General features: G+C 42.4%; 1 protein-coding gene across 3 annotated transcripts in view; it reads left to right on the forward strand.

Annotated features, from left to right (window-relative positions):
• The window catches only part of TGFBR3 (transforming growth factor beta receptor 3), a 163,160-nt gene that overhangs the window by 86,515 nt on the left and 56,457 nt on the right, over positions 1-20,188 (forward strand). For all 3 annotated transcript variants that reach the window (XM_070939399.1, XM_070939400.1, XM_070939401.1), the window contains exon 4: positions 2,020-2,157. In XM_070939399.1, the coding sequence (XP_070795500.1) occupies positions 2,020-2,157 (138 nt within the window). The remainder of the gene's footprint in view (positions 1-2,019; positions 2,158-20,188) is intronic.

Raw genomic sequence — 20,188 nt, forward strand, 5'->3', positions numbered from 1 at the left:
GAATTTTCTAAAGGCGCATGGCCATTTATGTTTTAACTACAACGTTGAACTTGCATTTACCTTTTGATTAAGTGCTGGTAAATGGATTTTTAAAAGAGAATTATGATCTTTCTGGGAGAAAATAGTTTCAAAATATAGATTGATTGATGGATGGTATGATTTGATGTTTCTTATATAAAGAAACAGACTGGATATAGAAAACTAGAGAGTTGTGAAAAATAATTCTAATCTTTTCTCTGGCACATAACTTTTCTACATGCGAAAGCCTATTTAAATGGCAGACAAACCTGGGATTTTTCTATCCAAATTTTGAAATATTATGATCCAAGGTACACTTTATCACATTTTTTGCTTAAAAGTCGCCCTGACTTTTAATTATCTTGCCTTTATTGGCATAATCCTGACTCATTACGTTAATTGTGTTATGCCTCATGTACTCCCAAATCTATCCTTGTCCTTAGCCTTTTTAATTTATTTGCTGATTGTGTCCTGTTGTATTTGGTATATCTTTAATTCTTTAAGAAAGTTAAGAGGGAAGTTGAATAATAATAAAAAATCTTGTTTAGGCCCTTAAAGGAAACATGCCACTATGTGGAGGGTTAGTATGTCCTATATTCCAAACATTGATAAGGCAAAACAAATCTCAAAAAAAACAAAACAAAACAAAAAAACCCCCCCAAAAACATCTCCTGATTTATAAACAAAAAGAGCTTTTATGATAATTGCCAGGACGGAAGATTTTTGTACCCTTGAACAGGTGTCCTTCACAGTTGGGCCACAGACTATCATTCACAGATGCAAAGATCTCTTTTCTGATGGTTCTTTTAATTAGCAAACCTCCTTTTACAATTGTCTAGGTTATGTCTAGATTTTCTCTCTATGGATTCTTTCCAGCCCATGCTTTGCAGAAATGATATTCTCTTCTCGTGCCCTGAACAGGGTCATGAGAGCCATACGCTTCTTGATTCTGTAGGGATTTATAATATCAAAGATTACAAATTCAAGGGAACTATCTGAAAATCAGCTAGTACGTATGGAACCAGGCTGCAGACTGAAAGGGCATCATTTCCCTGCCACTTTTGTGCTGTGTGGACTTCAACTCCCAGAATTCCACAGACAGCAAGGTTGATAAACATTTCTGTAGAGTCTGGAATGTTTTCAGAATGCTGCATTGTTTGTTACTTTCCTCTCTTTTTCATCTTACTATGCCATTGATATTTGCATGACATAAGACAATGCCCCCTTTTAAAGTCCTATTTTGCTGGGTCAAAGGGTGACTAAGGTGTTAGTGCCTTTACTATTGTTGCTCATTATAATTAGCAGATTGGGTGATTTCAAACAAGGATGTTCTTGCCAGCCCTGGTCCTTGAGGAGAACTATGCCCAGGATGTAAAAACTATGATTTGGAAGTTTCATGTTTAATTTTTAAATTGGTCATGAGCTAAATGTGTTCTTAAATTTACCACTCACCTTCACCCACCCACCCACAGCTCTGCCTGTAACTTAGAAAATCCCATGTTTTTGATACATGGTGCAATTTTATTTGGCAAGATGCCTTCAGGGGCCTCCCTGAGAATAGCACATCCTTCACTTCCATCCTGTTGCTCTTCACATTCCCTTACTTGCATGTCTAATCTTGCCACTGTTGGGAGGAGGAGGGCTGGAGAGAGTAAGACACAGAGAAGGTATTTCTTCTTCCCCATTCCTCTATCCCTATCTTCTTGCCTGGAAAAGACATAAGCCTCAGTTCAACACGTGCCAAATGATGTTAGTTTTGACATTTCATTCATCAGTTATGTAACCCTTAAGTGCTGTTGACTTTGAGATTTGGCCTTACTCTTTCTGTAGAAAATAGAAAAAAAATATTTCAAATCTGTGAGCAAGTCTGTGTGCAAATTATTAGGTGGCCCCTGAAGTAATTAAGCCCTTACAGCAGAAGTGCTAATTATTATTAATTTATTGCTCAATTGGATCAAGTATTAGTTGTGGTGTCTTGAATTATTTGTTTGTATCTTACAGGTTGTTTTGCATTTGAATCCAATTGCTTCAATGCATATTCATCAGAAACCATTGGTGTTCCTCCTGAACTCTCCTGTGCCTCTAGCATGGAAAGTGAAAACAGAAAGACTTGCTTTGGGGATTCAGAGACTTTTTATTGTAAGTATTTGAAATATCCTGACCTTGTGTAGTAATGTTTCATATGCGACTGATGGATATGGACAGAGAAAAATAAATGTCAATTAGCTCTCACATTTCAGCAAAAATCTCTTAGGGGCCATGTGGGGGCTTATTTGAATTTTTGTTTAATATGGGTGGGTGGTAGAGAGAGGTTATATAATTGCCCTTACTCTGTGATTATTGACTACAGTAGGCTTCCAGCTTTGATCAACTGTGGCGCCTCTGACAGATCACTAGCTTTAGAAGATGCAGTAGCTGTAATGTCAAAGGTCAAGAGCACTGTAAGAAATTAGGAAGAAACTTGCTTGCTGTGTGGTCTGCCAGCAAAACTCCTGTTGAGTTGAGCCCCTTGTGATCAGGAGAATGTTTGGGCTGAGGTTTTGGTAAAGGCACAAGCTTAAGTCCAGCATGAAACCATGGCATGTTTCTGAAGAACAGTCCAGCAGTCACCTACTATTTAATAAATTACACACATTGACCATTGGCCAGGATGTGCTGTTAGTAGAGCTGACCAGACAGGTTGTTTGGGTTGAATTTTTAAGCTATGATATCATGTCTCATGATGACTCCTTAGAACTTCATTATTTAACATCCCAATTTCTGAAACAAACATTATTTAATGGATTATACAAGAGTTATACAAACCCCAAATAATCTCTGGAAAATGTCACATCTGGCACCTGGAGGGACATTCTCCAAAATAATGAATATAATATTGTATGACAGTTTTACAAAAGTGTGTTGACAGTAAGAAATCGATCTTTGTTGGATTTTAAAAGAAAAAAAATTCTTTTTTTTAAATAGCAAAACTAATTTCCAAAAACTATTATGTGTACTTACCCGAATATGATATGTTTCTATGCATTTTCTTTGATATATAGTATGCTTTTGTCCTGTGCTTTTAAAATAAAATACATACTTTTGGCGCACAGTTGTTGAATTGAGAAATAGTGGGAGACAGTCTTTGTGGACTTGGTGAATGAATGTGCCAGTCCATAAAGTGTTCTGCTTTGTTGGATAACACATTGCTTAAAAAGAAATCCCTAATTTTCATTGTTGATTTTCGGTGGAGAAAACTATATTGTGATGTCTCTTTCATCCAAATCTCATAGAAAGTATTTTGGATACGTTTAATTGACCTGAATGTGTGAGGAATAGACACAGCTCTATAGAATGTGACCTAAAATATAAGAGAGAAATCACATGGACTTGAAGTCATACAATTTTGTATGAATAAGTGGAATCATCCAATGAAATGTTTTTCCACATCAAAGACTCCCTGAAGTATCCTTTTTTATGTAACCTTGAGTGGAAAGGCAATTCCACCTGCTATAGTCTTTCAATTTGGAATTTACTGATGTAATTCCAGCATAAATTTATAAATGAATGAAGAGTTTTTACCTTCTCTCTATATACATCATTTTCTGTGTTTGCAGGAAGATTGAATTCACCGTCCATTAAAAAATTAAAACGGTGCCTCCTATTAATTGAAAAAGAAAGACTCTCAGTTGTGACATATATTTACCATGATTTTAGTTTGACTTGGATTGCTTTCTGACCACCTGATTTTAAGAGGTTCTTAATTGACTGTCAACATTTATTTATTGTTTTAATACTTTTCCCTGATTGACAAACATTGACAGAACCTTGAATAAACAGTAAAATTATAACAAATAAGTGAAGAGAGATTTATAACAAAGTGAGATGTGGGAGAAGAAGAAGAAAAAATAATATATTTGTAGCCAAAAAGGTAAAATTGAATGAAACATAAATTTTCCAATGCCTTCCTTCATAACAGAGATAACTTATTTTCATGCCACCAATTTAGCCTCTTCCTCCTCCATCACATCAATTTTATTGACCCCTGCTGTGGAACATGTTTTCCTCTATATCACCCAACAAAATATGTGGTAGAGCTTTTTGCTGAGAAAATAGCCCAAAAGGAGAGGATTAAACAATCTTTTTCTCACTCCCATTTTGTTTTACCCCCAAAAGATGACTCTGGATGGCTTCAGAAAATTATAAATTGTAAAAAGTAAAATAACATTAAAAAAACAGTTCATCCATATCATGCCTAAAGTAAAAAAGACCTGCCAAAAACCCTAATCCAGAGTATCTCTGCCTGCTAGTTGGGGAATTCTGGGAGTTGAATTCAATTAAAAAAAGGACTTTGAATTTACTATATTTTAAGAGGTGAAAAGCAGGTAGGTAGCTTCTCCCCTTCACAGCTTTTAACTTATTAGCAAATAAATTATGCTCACCTATACTGATGGACTAATTTAATAGTGGTAGTAAATCACTGTGAAAGATTGCTATCTTTAGTTACTGTGCATCAAATATTCTTGAAAGTGAATTGAACAGAAGTTGGAAGACAATCAAAAGGAAGCTGCAGTTCAATATGTCTAATGGAGCATAGCTCTGTGTTAAAATGCATAGACTGTGCTGTAAACTAATTCATGTAATGGAATATTATGTTTCATAACATACTAGCACCTCAGCTACGTTAATCTGAGCATGGAATCTCCTGAGTCTTAAAACTCAATTCCTCTTGAAAGCAAAACTTGGATCATATAATCAGGGTATTTATGGTCTTTCTACAGTAAAGTTTTATGACTGGAATTGTCATGATTATATCAAACATATTTTGCAGTCTTATAGGAATCAAACTTCCCTTTGGTAAGACACCTGAATTTTATCCCTTCCTTCTCTTTGTTTTTTAATAACTGCTTCAGCTGAATTGATCAAATAGGTAGAAAGAATAATTCCTATTCCTCTCCAATTGTATATAAAAAATAAGCTAGCTTTGATTGATTTTATATTGTGAACATACTAGATCATTCTCCATTGAGAGTGGAGACAGCAGCCAGGATGGGTAGCAGCAGCCAATCAGCATGAAGGACTGAGTCTATCAATCACATCAAGTCCCGCCCTTGTTGCCGGGTAGACCCGCTTTAGACTCAGTCCTTCAGCTTGATCTGGCGTGTGGGTCTTTAGCTCTACCTCATTTCTGGCTATTTAGCTTATTTGGATGTTTTTCTCTGGCTTTTTGACTTCGGACTTCTAGACTACGATTTTCCGCTTTTTCCCCTTAACGGTTGGATCGACTCCCGGACTTCTAACAACTTTGTGGTATCGTTTAGCCCTTTACTGCCCTTCTAGATAGGACACTATTTCTAACTGTAGCACCCCTGGGGGGGGGCGCTTGTCTTCCTGGTTGGATTGCCTGGGCTGGGAGGCTTCCCAGAGGGACTGGCTCTACTCGACGGCCGTTTTAGCCTCTGTTGCAATTTGGGCGGCAAATTGCTTGTATCGGCAGGTCACGCCGGCCATTTTATTTTCCCTTGCTCGCCCTCTGCAATTTTACATCGTCGGAGCCTGCGGCGGCCATTTTGATTGCCCTCAGTAGGTCTTGGCTTCTGAGTCAGGGCGGCGGCCATTTTTGTTTGCTCCTTTCCCTCCTGACGTCTCCTTGCCAGCAGAGGGTTTAGCTTCGGAGTCAGGGCGGCGGCCATTTTGTTTGCTTCTCTCCACATTGAATGCTGCTTGCCAGCAGGAAGTTTGGCTTCGAAGTGAGGGCGGCGGCCATTTTGACTGCTAATTTCGTCGTTTCTGGCCTCAATTTGACAAGAATCTCCCTTTATTCTGCTCTGCCTCTGTTTGACTATTAAAGTTACTGGACTTGTTGGATCTCAACTATAGTGCACCTGCTGATTCCACTTAGTGGCCTTACTGTTTGGACTTCCTTTGTACTTTCTACCTAGCTGTTATTGCCTCATCAAGTGCCACTTTGGACTAAAATTTGCCCATTACTACTAGCCTTTGTGGAGCTCTCGCGCCCCCTGGCTCTTTTATACTGTGACCTTGCAGACGTTTATTAGAGGGGTTTGTCCACGCCCCCCCTTATTGTCTTGGCCTGCTCACATTGACTTTGTGACCTTGTGCAGTTTCCTACGCTCCCCTTGCTATTGCACGTGAGCCCCTTGCCAGCCATTATGCCTAAGGCGCTGTCAAAATCAAAACACGGCCGTAGGGCCGGGGCTAATGGAAGTGAGCGTTCAGGCCCTCAGTCTGCTGATCAGCCTTTAACTCGGGAGGCCTCTCAGGAGCCATCCCCAGTTTTACACGAGCCTCATGCCCATCACAGACCTGATAAACAGGTCTTGATGTCCAGAGCTGAAAAAAGGAGGGACAAAGTGTTGAAAAAATTATGTGACAAGGCCAGCGCTGATCTTACCTGCACTGTCTCTCAGCCTCCTGCAGTAAGGGTGACCTCAGCACCCTCAATGCCTTCTCGCCCGGACACTCCGGATCAGATGTCACTCCAGGATTGTCCAGTGACCATCTCTACCATAAATCTCTGGGGCGCTGAGTCCTCTGGTCAGCCTGCATCCTCGGATCCGGATCCTGCGCAGGTCTCTTCTCTGTCTCCTCCTCCGACTGCCTCTGATCCTGATCCTGGGCCTGTTCATCCCACTGGCCAGCTGTCTCCGGAGCAGATACAACGCATGATTGATGCGGCGGTGCAGAGGTCTCTAGCCGCCCATTCCTGCCTTTCCAGCCGTGCGGGTTCCATGAGGTCAGCATCGCCCGTTTCTCCGGAACGGCCAACTCCTGAAAAGAGGCAATGCAGGGCTCCTGGTTCTCCATCCTGCTCTCATTCTACTCAGCCCTCAACCTTGGCGGATGCTGAGTATAGCGACTCCGGTCTCTCAGATGATGAGAATCTTCCTCCGGACCAGCCCTCCTTTACGGGGTTGTTTCCGCAATCATTGTTCAAGTCGCTTCTGTTTAAAGCTGTTTCTACGGCTCGTTTGTCCTCTCCAGTCGTTGATCCTGTGCCCGCTTCTCCAGCTGACTCATTGGATCCCATGTTTGTCGAACCTGCCAGACCAACTACATCTGTGCCAACCCCACCGCTCTTTTTGGACACAGTGAAGCGGCAGTGGTCTTCTCCTACTTCAGCTGTCCTGCCCTCGGCCAATGACCGAAGGAACTTCCAGGTGGCTTCAGAATTGGACTCCATCCTTCAAATCCCTTCTGTCGACGCGCCCATCGTCTCTTTACTGCCTAATGTCAACGTTCCAGGGGATCCTGACGAGGCACTTCGCCCAGACGAACGTAGATCGGACTTAGTCCTTCAACGGGCTCACCAAGGATCCGCCTGGGCTATTAGAGCTGCGACCTCAGCTTCATTCTTTAACCGGACTACCCTGCTCTGGTTGCGACAGCTGCAGGAAAAGTTGTCACCTGATGATTTACGTATCAAACAGGACCTTAACAAAATTGTTGCAGCTCTGCAGTTCTCAGCTGACTCTTCCTTGATTGCCGCCCGCTTCGCTTCTAAAGCTCTTGCTTCCTCCGTGGCTGCCCGCCGCTTAGTATGGTTGCGTCATTGGCAAGCGGACACTAGACACAAATGGCGCTTAGCCTCGGTTCCCTTTGGGGGTACCAGGTTGTTTGGAGATGCCTTGGAGCCGTTTCTCACTGAAACGAGAGACAAAAAGAAGATCTTAGCTCCTATTTTCCGCAGGGGGGAGTCCCGTTTTTCCCCTTACACCCCTCGTTCTCAGTTTAGAGGTAACGATGTGGGTGGGTCTTCCTCATTTGGTTTTTCTAGGCCCCCTACTAACTTTACTAGATTCCGTGGCTCTCAGGATAGGTCTGTTCGTGGTAGGCCCTTCGTATCTAAACGGCCCTTTCGGGGGGGAGGAGGTCGTTCCTACCGACGCCGTCGCTAAGTGCATCTCCGGTCCTCCCATAGGCGGCAGATTGGCCCTCTTTACCGCCTCTTGGGAGAGATCTATTTCCGATCAATGGGTCCTGGCCACGTTAAAATCTGGGTTGGCCATTGAATTCCTTTCCCCTCCTCCGAGTGTCTTTGTTTGCTGTCCGATTTCTCGTAATCCGGAAAAACGTGTCCTTATGGACGCTGCGGTACAGCATCTCCTTTCCATCAGGGCTATCCAACCTGTCCCTCCTGATCAACGGGGTACGGGTTTCTATTCCCGGGTTTTTCTGGTGCCTAAGTCCTCGGGGGGGTGGAGACCCATTCTGGACCTTAAACGGTTGAATCGGTATGTAGTATACCGAAAGTTTAAGATGCAGTCCTTAAAGTCCATCCTTGACGGCGTTAGGAGGGGCGATCTCCTTTCTTCGATAGATCTCACTGAGGCCTATCTGCATATTCCGATTTGTCATTCCCATAGGCGTTATTTGCGATTTTCTTACGGGGGGGTCCACTATCAATACAGGGCCCTTCCCTTTGGCCTCTCCTCTGCTCCCCGCACCTTTACTAAGGTGCTAGCAGCCTTAGCTGCTTCCCTCAGGGTTCGTTCAGTTCGGCTTCTCTGCTATCTGGACGATATTCTTGTTCTGTCCTCATCCCTACAACAGGCTACTCGAGATCTTCGGCTTACTCTAGAGACCTTGGCCTCTCATGGCTTTTCGATTAATCTTGAGAAAAGCCACTTAATCCCTTGTACTTCCCTGGTCCATTTGGGGGCCCTCATTGACTCTGTCCAGGGGAGGGTTTTTCTTTCTACAGAAAGACAGGACAGTCTGCGAGGGTTGATATCTAGGATTGAAAGGTGTCGGGCTGTTTCACCTTACGTCCTTTCCCAACTCCTGGGGAAGATGATTTCGGCCATAACCATTGTTCCCTGGGCTCAGCTCCACTCCCGGGAGCTTCAATGGTTCCTTTTACCTTTTCAGAAGGCGGGCAGAGCCACATCAAGCAGGCCGATTCCTGTTCCCTCAGCTGTTCGCAGGTCCTTCAGATGGTGGACATCGCCAGCTCTGTCGGCCGGCTCCCTCTTCCTCGAGCCTCAACGAGTGGTGGTCACCTCAGATGCCAGTCTTCTCGGCTGGGGAGCTCATTGCCAGGGGCAGATAGCTCAAGGAACTTGGACTGTCCGAGAAGCCGCCCGTCCAATCAACTGGCTGGAATTGCAGGCTGTTTTCCTTGCCCTCCGAGCCTTCCATCACCTGGTGTCCGGTGCTCACGTTCTGGTACTAACGGACAATGTCACTGCCAAGGCACACCTCAACAAATTGGGGGGCACCAGGTCGAAGTCCCTGCTTTCTGTGGCGCTGAAGTTAGGTCTCTGGGCGGAGCGCCATCTCAGCTCCCTTCGCGCAGAACACATCTCTGGAACCAGCAACACTCAGGCGGATTGGCTGAGTCGACAACATGTGGACAATGCGGAGTGGCAGCTTCATCCTCGCATGTTTCAAGGTCTGATTCAGCGATTCGGCGTTCCGGTGATCGATCTCTTTGCCACGCATCTGAATGCTCAGCTACCTCTCTTCTTCGCCCGATACCCGGAGTCTCAGGCTGTTGCCACGGATGCTCTGCGATCCCCTTGGCCGCGGGGCCTATTGTATGCCTTTCCTCCAACCGGGCTGATTCCCAGGGTCATTCGCAAAATCCTGACAGAGCGGGCGGAGGTGATATTGTTGGCTCCCCACTGGCCTCGGAGGCCTTGGTTTGCGGACCTGGTGTCTCTTTCAGTCGCCCCTCCTTGGCGCCTTCCACACGATCAGGACGTTCTCATTCAAGGTGCCTTGTACCATCCGGATCCGTCTTGGCTCAATCTGACCGCCTGGCGGTTGAGCGGCGCTGTCTGAGTGATGCGAACATTCCAGGCGACGTGATTCAGATTATTCAAGCCTCTCGCCGCCCTTCCACAGAGCGAGTTTACTCGGCTACTTGGCGGGCCTTCTGCTCGTATTGTGCCAGTCATGGTGTGTCGCCCCTTCAGGCTTCTATTGTGGACGTGTTGGTGTTCCTTCAGAAGGGTTTCTCGAAAGGCCTTTCTCCTAACACTTTGAGGCGCCAGGTAGCGGCTATCTCATCAGTCCTTCGCTGTGGTTCCCTCTCATCCTTGGCCCAACATCCTCTCATTCGCCGCTTCCTCCGGGGTGCTTCGAACATGTCTCCCCCGGTGTTACACCGCTACCCAACCTGGGATTTGCCGTTGGTTTTGAACTCGCTTATGGGTCCTCCTTATGAACCGTTGCGGACAACGAGCCTCCGATTGTTATCCTGCAAGGTCGCCTTCTTGGTGGCCATAACTTCGGCCCGCCGTATTTCAGAGATTGCCGCCTTGTCAATTCGCTCTGATCTATGTGTGTTTCATGCTGACCGTGTGGTTCTCCGCCTGGACCCCACCTTCATCCCGAAGGTCAATTCGGTGTTTCATCGCTCCCAGGAGTTGATCTTACCTAATTTCTGTCCCAGACCGACTCATCCTCGAGAACGCCGTTGGCGCACTTTGGACGTTAGACGAGCTCTGCGGATTTACCTGAAGAGAACAGCTGGGGTTCGCCGTTCGGAATCGATGTTCGTATCCTTCTTGCCTGTTTCCCTGGGCCTTCGCGTGACTTCATCTACAATCGGCCGCTGGATCCGGCAAACCATTGCTTCGGCATACGACCTCCGTTCTCTTCCGCGACCGGCACGTATAACAGCGCACTCCACCCGCAGTGCTTCTACGTCGGCTGCCTGGTCTACTCAGGCTTCATTGCTCGAGATTTGTCGTGCGGCGACATGGGTTTCGCCTGTTCCCTTTATTCGCCACTATAAAATTGACTCCTTTGCTTCGGCGGAGGCTGCATTTGGTAGACAGGTGTTACAACAGGTCGTTTCTGGGGAGGATGTTTTGCACCAGTCTGGTCCCACCCCGGCTTCGGGACAGTGAACTGGGGTATGTCCCATCCTGGCTGCTGTCTCCACTCTCAATGGAGAAGGGGCGTTGGTCCTACCTGATACGCTCCTTCTCGTTGAGTGGAGACAGCAGCCAGACCCTCCCTTTAAGTGTTTTTCTTCAGTCTGGTGCTTTCAACCTTGTTTTTTCTTCTGGACTCTGTTCTTCTTTTCCCACACGCCGAGTCTATCTCTTCAGTTCTTCGCCTAAAGCGGGTCTACCCGGCAACAAGGGCGGGACTTGATGTGATTGATAGACTCAGTCCTTCATGCTGATTGGCTGCTGCTACCCATCCTGGCTGCTGTCTCCACTCAACGAGAAGGAGCGTATCAGGTAGGACCAACGCCCCTTCTTTCCATACTCAATTATCTAGCTCAAACTATCATGAGTTTTCCTCAGTTCATTGATGGTCATGTATTTTTTTCTCTTGAATTTCTACAGTTCCTTTTATTTCTTCTTTAGATTGTATTTTTTTCCCCCAAGTTTTTCCATGAGTGAAGAATTATTGTATAATAGGAGCGGGATAGTTAATGCTGGGTGTTAGATTTTATTTTCCATCTTTATTATTCAGATTGGAAACATGCACAATACTCCTTCCTTCTGTTTTCCCCACAACAGCACCCCCTGTTAGGTGGGTTGGGTTGAGAGAGAGTAACTAACCCAAAGTCAGCCAGCCAGTTTTCATGCCAAAGGCTTGATTAGAATTCACAGTCTCCTGGCTTCTAGGCTGAAGCCTTCACCACTAGATCAAACTGGCTCTAGTGAGCTACAGCTTCTAGCAGCCCTCTTCAGCCATGCTAACTAGCAACAGTAGCTTTTGCGGGACTGAAGCTTTGTGTTCCCCAATGGACAAACTTTGTACACAAACCCAATTTAAATGAGAGAGGGCCAAATTAATACTTCAATTTCAGTCCTTATGGCCCCATTGATCCTGTTAGTCGCATAATCAGAAGAGCCATTGTTGGATCAATTAGGAAAGGGAAGAAATTAAACTTCATTACAGGATAATGTTCTGCCTTCCCATCTTAATTCTCCACAAATTCTGCACTGTTTGGAGTTTCAGTTAAAAAGAACTCCATAGAAGAGAAAACCTAGACAATTACACCTGTGTCTTCAAAGGTATGTGAGATATCTGGCTTATGGCACAAAGCAGTTTTATTAGCAGAGCTTTTTAAATCTAGAGATACTTAAAACTCCCACTGGTGGTAGGAGATTTTCTCATTCTCTCTCTTTCTTTCTCTCTCTCTTTTAAGTATCTCCAAGCTATAGCACCGTTTTAGACGGAAAGGGAAATTCCCCCCTACTTTGGCTAATTCCTCCCTCTCTTTCCTCCCACCCTTCTTTTTCAAGCTAGTTTCCACAAGAAGATGTTGGCAGGAGGCCATTTTTTAATGTTTTATTTTTGTGTCAAAGTGGTGGCCTTTGCAGGTGCTGCTCAGCTGGTGGAAACTTTTGCTTCAAGCGGTGGGCCTTTTGACTTTCATGGCTCCAGATCTTTCCTGCTGGACTGAAACTGGTTGTTATGGAAACTACAATGAAACTTCCTTAGATACTTCATTCTGTGGTTGCATGGCATCCTAGGTTTAAATAGTTAATTAAGATAATGTGTAATAATATGTTAAACAGTTTTGGCCACAATATTTTTTTGGAGGGGGCACAATATATTTGCTACAAGTTTTTACTCATGGGAACCAACCTCTGGTCAAGAGTTCATAAGTAGAGCTACACCTGTTGAAGTGAAGAGATATCCTTCAGGTGAGGCCCTTCCTTATGCACAGTGTACAGCTCTGAGTCTGCGCTCTAGAAAACATTTTATTTCCTTTCATACCAGTATTGATTTTTATAGGACCACAAGCATCTGAAAATGCTGAGGGGCAAAAGCTTCTTTTACAAAGTAATCCCTTGAGCTTTAAAGAAATGGCTTATATATCTGAAGATGTAAAACATGTATATACAATGACAGAATAGTTAATGCTGGTAATTTAAAAACCCTGTTTGCATTTCTCAAAAGGCAGACCTGTGTCATTATTTCTGATTTGCTCCCTTCCCCCAAGAATGGGTTTCAGAAATGTTGGATGGCTGCCATCAAACCACAGGCAGCTCTTTGGTTTGTGCTGGATTTTGGATGATGGTCAAAGCTCACTGAAAAACAAGTGTTATTTCTTTTTCCTGTGCCTAGCATTTAACGGGAAATCAGGAGGCTTCATTTCCAATTACTTGTTAAGCCAATCCAGATGTGAACTGAACAGGAGGTCGAGGAGAGGAACAAGCTAGGTTAGGCAATGTCTGAAAGCTAGTCTCCTTGAAGTTGGGCTGATAAAACACAGGTACAAAGTGACCTGATGTGATTCCAAGAGGGGGAAAAAATATAAAAGGACAACTTTGCTAAAATTTAGCTCTGAAATTTTTAAACCTGTATACATTAGTCAAAATAATTATTTCAAGTTTTGTATAATTAATGAAGCAACAGATTATTTCCTGCTTCTCCAGTCTGAGGTGCTTTAAGAATATTTGGAAGTAACATAAAAATTTTATGCTGCTAAATATATTTTGAATATTTACCAGCAAATGTAAGGCAGTGAATATACCTCCCTTTTTTCTTTTAGTTGAGGATATATTCTATGCTCAGAGGAATTAAACATGCATGCAGTAATGAGGTAGAATTGGGAGGAGGTTGTGGTGGTGAAATCATGAAATTAAATGACTTGGATCTTACTGCTCTTACATATGTTCCACCATTTTAGATTACATTTGGAAGCAGCATTTAATATCTAAAATCATTTCTTTCATCAAAATGTACATGATTTTGAATGCTTTGAAATTGCTGCATTATCCTAAGCATTTTTAAAATAGGCTTTGTAGTTTCCAAATTGACCACTATGTTTGAACTATGTTTTCTGTTATAATAATGATGTGCAGTGCTAACATATATGTACAGAATATATGTACACATAGAAGTAAAAACAAGTATTGAAATATTATTTTTATGCTATGTTATATACTAGAACAGCTGTCCCCAACCTTTCTGGCTTGGTGGCCCGACAGGAGACAGAGGGGATAGTACCTATGAGTTGTAGGAGAGCTTCGCACATGAGTGCAAGCAGCTACTGGTTGTGCAAGAGGAGCTTTGCGTGTGAGTGCAAGATGACTACTGCTCACACAAGGGAGCTTCATGAGCATGCATGCGCTCACTCGCTGCCTGCGTAGCCCAGTTCCAAATAGGCCATGGCCCGGTAGTGGGCCGTGGCCCGGGGGTTGTGGACCCCTATACTAGAATAAATTCGTCAGTGTTACATACACTCCAGTGGTGGGTTCCTCCCGGTTCCGCCGAGCCGGTAATGGTGACAATATGACGTCACTGAACAGGTTCTGCCCCCCTGCCCTCCCACGTTATTCTTACCTTTTATTTGGCCCCCACCCCCAATCTATTGCTGCCTCCTGAGTCCCAGTTGATCGGCTAGAAGGAAAAAAACTTGTTTAAACTCTTGCCACGGGGCTTCAAAGGGCCGTCCTACAGCTGATCAGTATTAAAAGGCAGTGTGGTGGTAGACCGGTGCCTGCAAAAATAAATGGGTAGACCAGTGCCTCCAAAAACAAATGAGTAGACCGGTACAGCTCTGCAAGGAGTTAAAAGCCTGGTAGACCAGTACCTCTGCTAAATCCTAAAGAATTGTCACATGACTAGTAAGCCACGCCCACAAAATAAGCCACGCCCACAAAACCGGTAATAAAAAAATTTAGAACCCACCCCTGATACACTCCTGTATTAAGTTAGCATTTGATAAATTATCTATAATAATGGACACTGTTGATAAACCAGCTAGCCTAGTTCTTTCCAGATATTTAGTGTTCAGCTTCCATAATCTCATATTTTGTCATTTAAATAGAAAATCAACAGATCTGCTACTATTTTATCTACCAAGTAATAGTTGCCTGGTTGTCTTTTTCTTTGGACTGGCTGTGGGGACTTAGTTAACCACTTAGTTAATTAAGTATAATGGTTAAGATGAATATATCAAGAAAAATAAAAGGACAGAAAAAAACAAAAGTAATGAAAAATCATATTCAATGCATTCCATGGGACTTTGTTATGTGATCCATGATCCGTACTTTCTTCAGGTTCTAGTGTACTAAATAATTCAGACTCAACATGTCTTTGATGCACTTACAAGGACATATTTTTGTAAGTTTGCACAGTTTTTGAAACAGACTAGAAAGAAACATAAACAACCATACAGTCAAGAATATTGATTCCTCAGTCTGTCACACTCTAATTCTGAGGCATACACAAATCCATCTTTGAAATGAATTTCACCTGCCTTACTGCCTACTAGTTTAACAGAAATCGTTTCCATAAATACATAGTTCTGCAACATGGTACCTTTGCTATAAGGGAAACAGGAAAGCACTGGAATATATTTGGATTCTCTATATTCCTTTCCTAGCCTTTATTTAGGTAGAATCCTTGCAAATCAATTTGTCTTGTTTCTTAGGTATACTACATCATTCTTATCTCAATAGATTTTATGCATATTTAGTGCACATTCTTAACATATTAGAGATATTCCTTTATTCCACTGTAATTGATCTAGAAACGTCAAAGAATCTTACAATATCTTACAACTAGCACATTCATTAAACCTTATTAATTTTTATAGAGTGACCAGACTGTTTGTTATACAGTAGTGCAGCAGATTAACGTAGCTACACTTTTAGGAACTGATAATAGAATCTTGCATAGAAATTGATGTAAAATCTTGAAACTAAATTTGCCTGTTTTAGTGTTGGAATTTCACTCTGAAAGCAACTATCGCTTATTGTTTCTTTTTATCCCAGTAACTAGTTCTCATCCTTGGAGATACATGTAAAGCAGTTTGTATAGATCTCCCAACCTTTCTAATTCATCATTCCAATTCAGTGCATTTATATCTGCATTATGCTGTAGCTGAAAAGAGCTATCTGCAATCCATAGGACAAAGGTATTAAAGAAAAATAAGGTATTCAAGCGAACAGAAATATGGTATTTAAAAGATTTAAATTCAAGCGTATAATAGAGAAGCACACATTTTTCACTTGAAAATCTTCAGAATACCTTATGACCAATTCTCTAATGGAAATAAAAGTACAGGCTCAACTGTTTTATTAGTATTGGTTTCACCCACCAAAGCTACATACAAAAGATAACAGAATATAAAAACAGAGCATCTGACCACTTTGTGATTCTAGGAATGTATTTTCAGTGCTATAGCTAATCTAAATTAACAGGCCTCTTTTGTTTGTGCAAAGATCAACTTTCAGATAAGTAGCCTAACTTAGAATTCTTGTTAAAAAGTTGGTATGGAATCTCTCTTTGTGTGAATCCCAGAGAACTCCACCTAGCAGCCCCTGGTTTTCATAGGAATTCCAGGAGATGAAATAGTAGAAAAGATGCCTAAAGCATTGCTAGAGGAGACTAAATAATAAATCTGATTGAACTTGGTAAAATCTTTTATCAAGGTTTGCCTCATGGTGATAAGAGTAGCAAAACACAATTATTTTCTGCTTTCGTTGCATCTGCAGATAACCAGATAGCAGTTCTGTTCAAGGTGACTTGGCTTTGCTAGGTAGGGAGGGCTTAGAGCTCTGCAGAAGGAACACTATTCAAAGCATTTATTAGATAAAGTTGCTTAAATCTGCTCTGAGTTTGATTCTAGCTGAATGTCCTTTGGAATTGTCTGAGGGCAAGGTCTGGCTTGGTTATCTGGCAAGAGTTTGAGCGTGATAGCCCTGAGGAAATAGACAGGGACCTTGGAGTTCTATGCATAACCATCTGTGTAATAGATCCATGTCCCTCCTGTTGTAGTCAAGGACTCTCCGAAGACAATGCTTATGATAGCCAACTATGCAGCTCTATTCCTGCCCAATCAAGTGATCCTGTCAAGGTTATTTCTCAGTGTGTGGAGGCTGTGAGGGTCTGGATGGGGAAGGAAAGACTTCAGTCTAGAAATACTGAGTAGCTGTAGGTTTTAAGGACTGGTTCTGAGAACCTTCCATCTTTAGTTCTGGACAGAATTGCATTCCATCCACCAGAATTAATACAAAATTGAGGAGTCATATTGGACTCCTCAGTATTTAAAATACTGTAGATGGCAACCATGATGAAAACGTATTTTGCACAAATATATCTTGTGCACTATTTGCACCTTTTCCTGGATCAAAGTCGAGCCCACCTTGGTTGCCTCTCAGTTGGACTATTGCCATGCATCTACCTGGAGTGTAGGTCATCTGGAACTGACTGGTCTAGAATGCAGCAGCATAGGTAGTTACAGGCTGTTAAGGAATTTAGATTTGACTTTGGGAAAGAACCATTGTGGGAATTAAACGAGATCACACACTCCAGATATTGAAGGGACCCTGAGAAAAATAACCCCATCTTGATTTTGTTTAGTAGGAGATGGGATGTAGAGAAACTTTCAGTATGCTATTGTTATGCCCAACTAAAATAAAATAGCATTCATGGGAGTGCCTGTTTTATTGACATGATCTATATTGAAGGGCTGACGTCAGTCTTGATGGCCTGCTAAAATTCCTGTCTCTCCTTTGATCCCTGGACTGTGCAGTTTCTTCTCTCGTTAACATTATGTCTTTCTGTATTGCTTTTTATACTATTGGTTATGTTTCAGGTTTTGATATTATATTTGCTGTCCAGTGCAGCCATTTATAAATTGATTGATTAATAATTAAAAATATATTATTTCCAATTCACTCTAATGTAAATTTCTCAGAGATGTATAACCAAGTCTTAAATTAATATACTGTATGTCAGTTGCTATGTAGAACAGAGTTCTGGCCATTTATTTATTTAGCGTACAGCGTATCACACATGGACTAGCAATATGTATTAACATATCATATAGATTAGTAGAACACAATAAAATATAAATATTAAAAAGATCTATGTCCAAATACTAATGTCTAGGGCATCTAACAGAGGTGGGTTTCAGCAGGTTCTGACCAGTTCTGGAGAATTGTTAGTGGAAATTTTGAGTATTTCGGAGAACCGGTAGTAAAAATTCTGACTGGCCCTGCCCCCATCTATTCTCTGCCTCCCAAGTCCCAGCTGATCGGGAAGAAATGGAGATTTTGCAATAACCTTCCCCTGGAGTGGGGTGGGAATGGAGATTTTACAGTATCTTTCCCCTGCCACGCCCACCAAGCCATGCCCACCAAGCCACGCCACGACCACCAAGCCACATCCACAGTACCAGTAGTAAAAAAAAATTGAAACCTACCACTGGCATCTAACCATTGAAGTGCAGCATCATTTATATTTTGAAAAATCAAATACTGGACCAATATATGATCTCAGCTTACAGCCAGTCACGATGTTATCTACAGTTTGACATGGGACCCTGCAGTCACACTGAGGGGAGAATGCTATGCCCCATTTATACAGCGAGTCCCAACAGATGCCATGTGAGGTGCGAATCCTATTCAGGATCCTATTGTCCATTGCTGACATGGTAGTTCAAACCCTGGCACCTTTTTTGTGGGGTCATTTATATGTTTTTCTATGACTGGGTGTTCAGCGACCCATTTGGCTTTCCATTGAAAATAACATTAAAGTTGTTGGACAGATGTTGTGGAAGTGCCAGTGTATCTCTATTATAGAGTAAAGCCAGGGGTGAAATCTACTTACCTTCCTTACTGGTTCAGAAGCCGCACGCAGACCTTCTGCACATGCGCAAAAAATACATTACTTCCTGGTTAAAACCAAGAAGTAATGACACCTGTGCGGATGGGTGGAGCTTCACTCCGCCATCGCTACCGGATTGCCGAACACTACCGCTACCGGACCAGGTGATCCAATCCGATCTGGGAGCATTTCATCCCTGAGTAAAGCTATATAGTGTGGTGGTTAAAGTGTTGGACTATTGATGGAGGAGGGGAGGGCATTTCCTAGACCACCCTTCCAGCTGAACACCTCACTGGATGATTTTGGACCAGTCACTCTCTCTCTACTTAGCCCACTTCCCAGGATGTTGCTGTAGAGTAAAATAGGAGGAGAGAATTCTGTATGCTGCTTTATGCTCCTGAATGACAAGTGAGGCGTGAATCAAACAAATAAACTGTCAGAAATGGCAACTGGCCTCTCACAAATCCTTCAGGTAAAGAACTATCTGCAGACTTTTCTGTAATTTAAATTAAATGCAACCATTATTCGTGGTTCAAAGCAGTGGTGGGGAGCTTGTAGTCTTCTTGATCACGTTTACATTTTCCTAAACAGTCAAAGAAACTATAGACTTTCTTGTACTCATATCAAAGCAAGGTCTATATTCCAATTTACCAGTTCTGAAAGGTTCCTGGATATACTTACACCAAGATAAATAAAGAAAACAATATATTCTAAAACCTAATCCTTGTACTTGCTAGAATCATTTTTGTGAACCAGTGACATGAACTCTGTCAGATATCTGACTCAAGTACTAATGAAATGAAATTAGGAATAAAAAATTCCAGTTTATCTACAATACAAAACATAACTCGTCATCTGCTTGGAACTGAATTGTTTACTCTGGCTTTTCCACGCAATTATATTAAAGTATACAACCAGATTAAAAAGGAAAAAGAAAGAGGATGATGAATCCTGTCTTATTTTCACTATAGCAAAGTGGTTTAATTAAGAATTAAATTTTGTCAGGGCTTGGCAACCTTGAACAATACAGTATGTTCAATAACTATTGTACAATACTTAGCAGAAAGAGCTGCAAGAGCTACTGGCCAAAGTAGGCGTTAAAACTTAATATTACATTAACATTCACAATGGAATCCTTATTCATCTTGCAAACAACTTTAATGATTACTTTCTTAAACTAAAGAATATTTGAAAAAGCTGCAACATTTACTTCCAATACGATAAGAGCAGTGGCGATGTAGTGGTTAGAATGCAGTATTACAGGCTAATTCTGCTGACTGATAGCAGTTCGATTCTCACCAGCTCAAGGTTGACTCAGCCTTCCATCTTTCCAAGGTTGGTAAAAATGAGGACCCAGATTGTTGGGGTCAGTATGCTGACTCTGTAAGCCACTTAGGGAGGGCTCTAAAGCACTGTGAAGCGGTATATAAGTCTAAGTACTATTGTCCCAAAAGTGCTTTTTCAAGAGGCAACTGGACTTTCTGGTTTTTCTTAAAAGATTTTTCGCTTCTCATCCAAGAAGCACCTTTAGGACAACCATGACCCGCATGACTGAGAATCTCGATAGACATCTAAATGCTATTGCTATATACTAAAATATAGACAAAACACATTCCCACCCACCCATCCA

This window comes from Pituophis catenifer, unplaced genomic scaffold (assembly GCF_029215685.1).
Source record: "Pituophis catenifer annectens isolate HBS135680 unplaced genomic scaffold, rPitCat1.0.hap2 SCAF_3, whole genome shotgun sequence".
NCBI lineage: Eukaryota > Metazoa > Chordata > Lepidosauria > Squamata > Colubridae > Pituophis > Pituophis catenifer.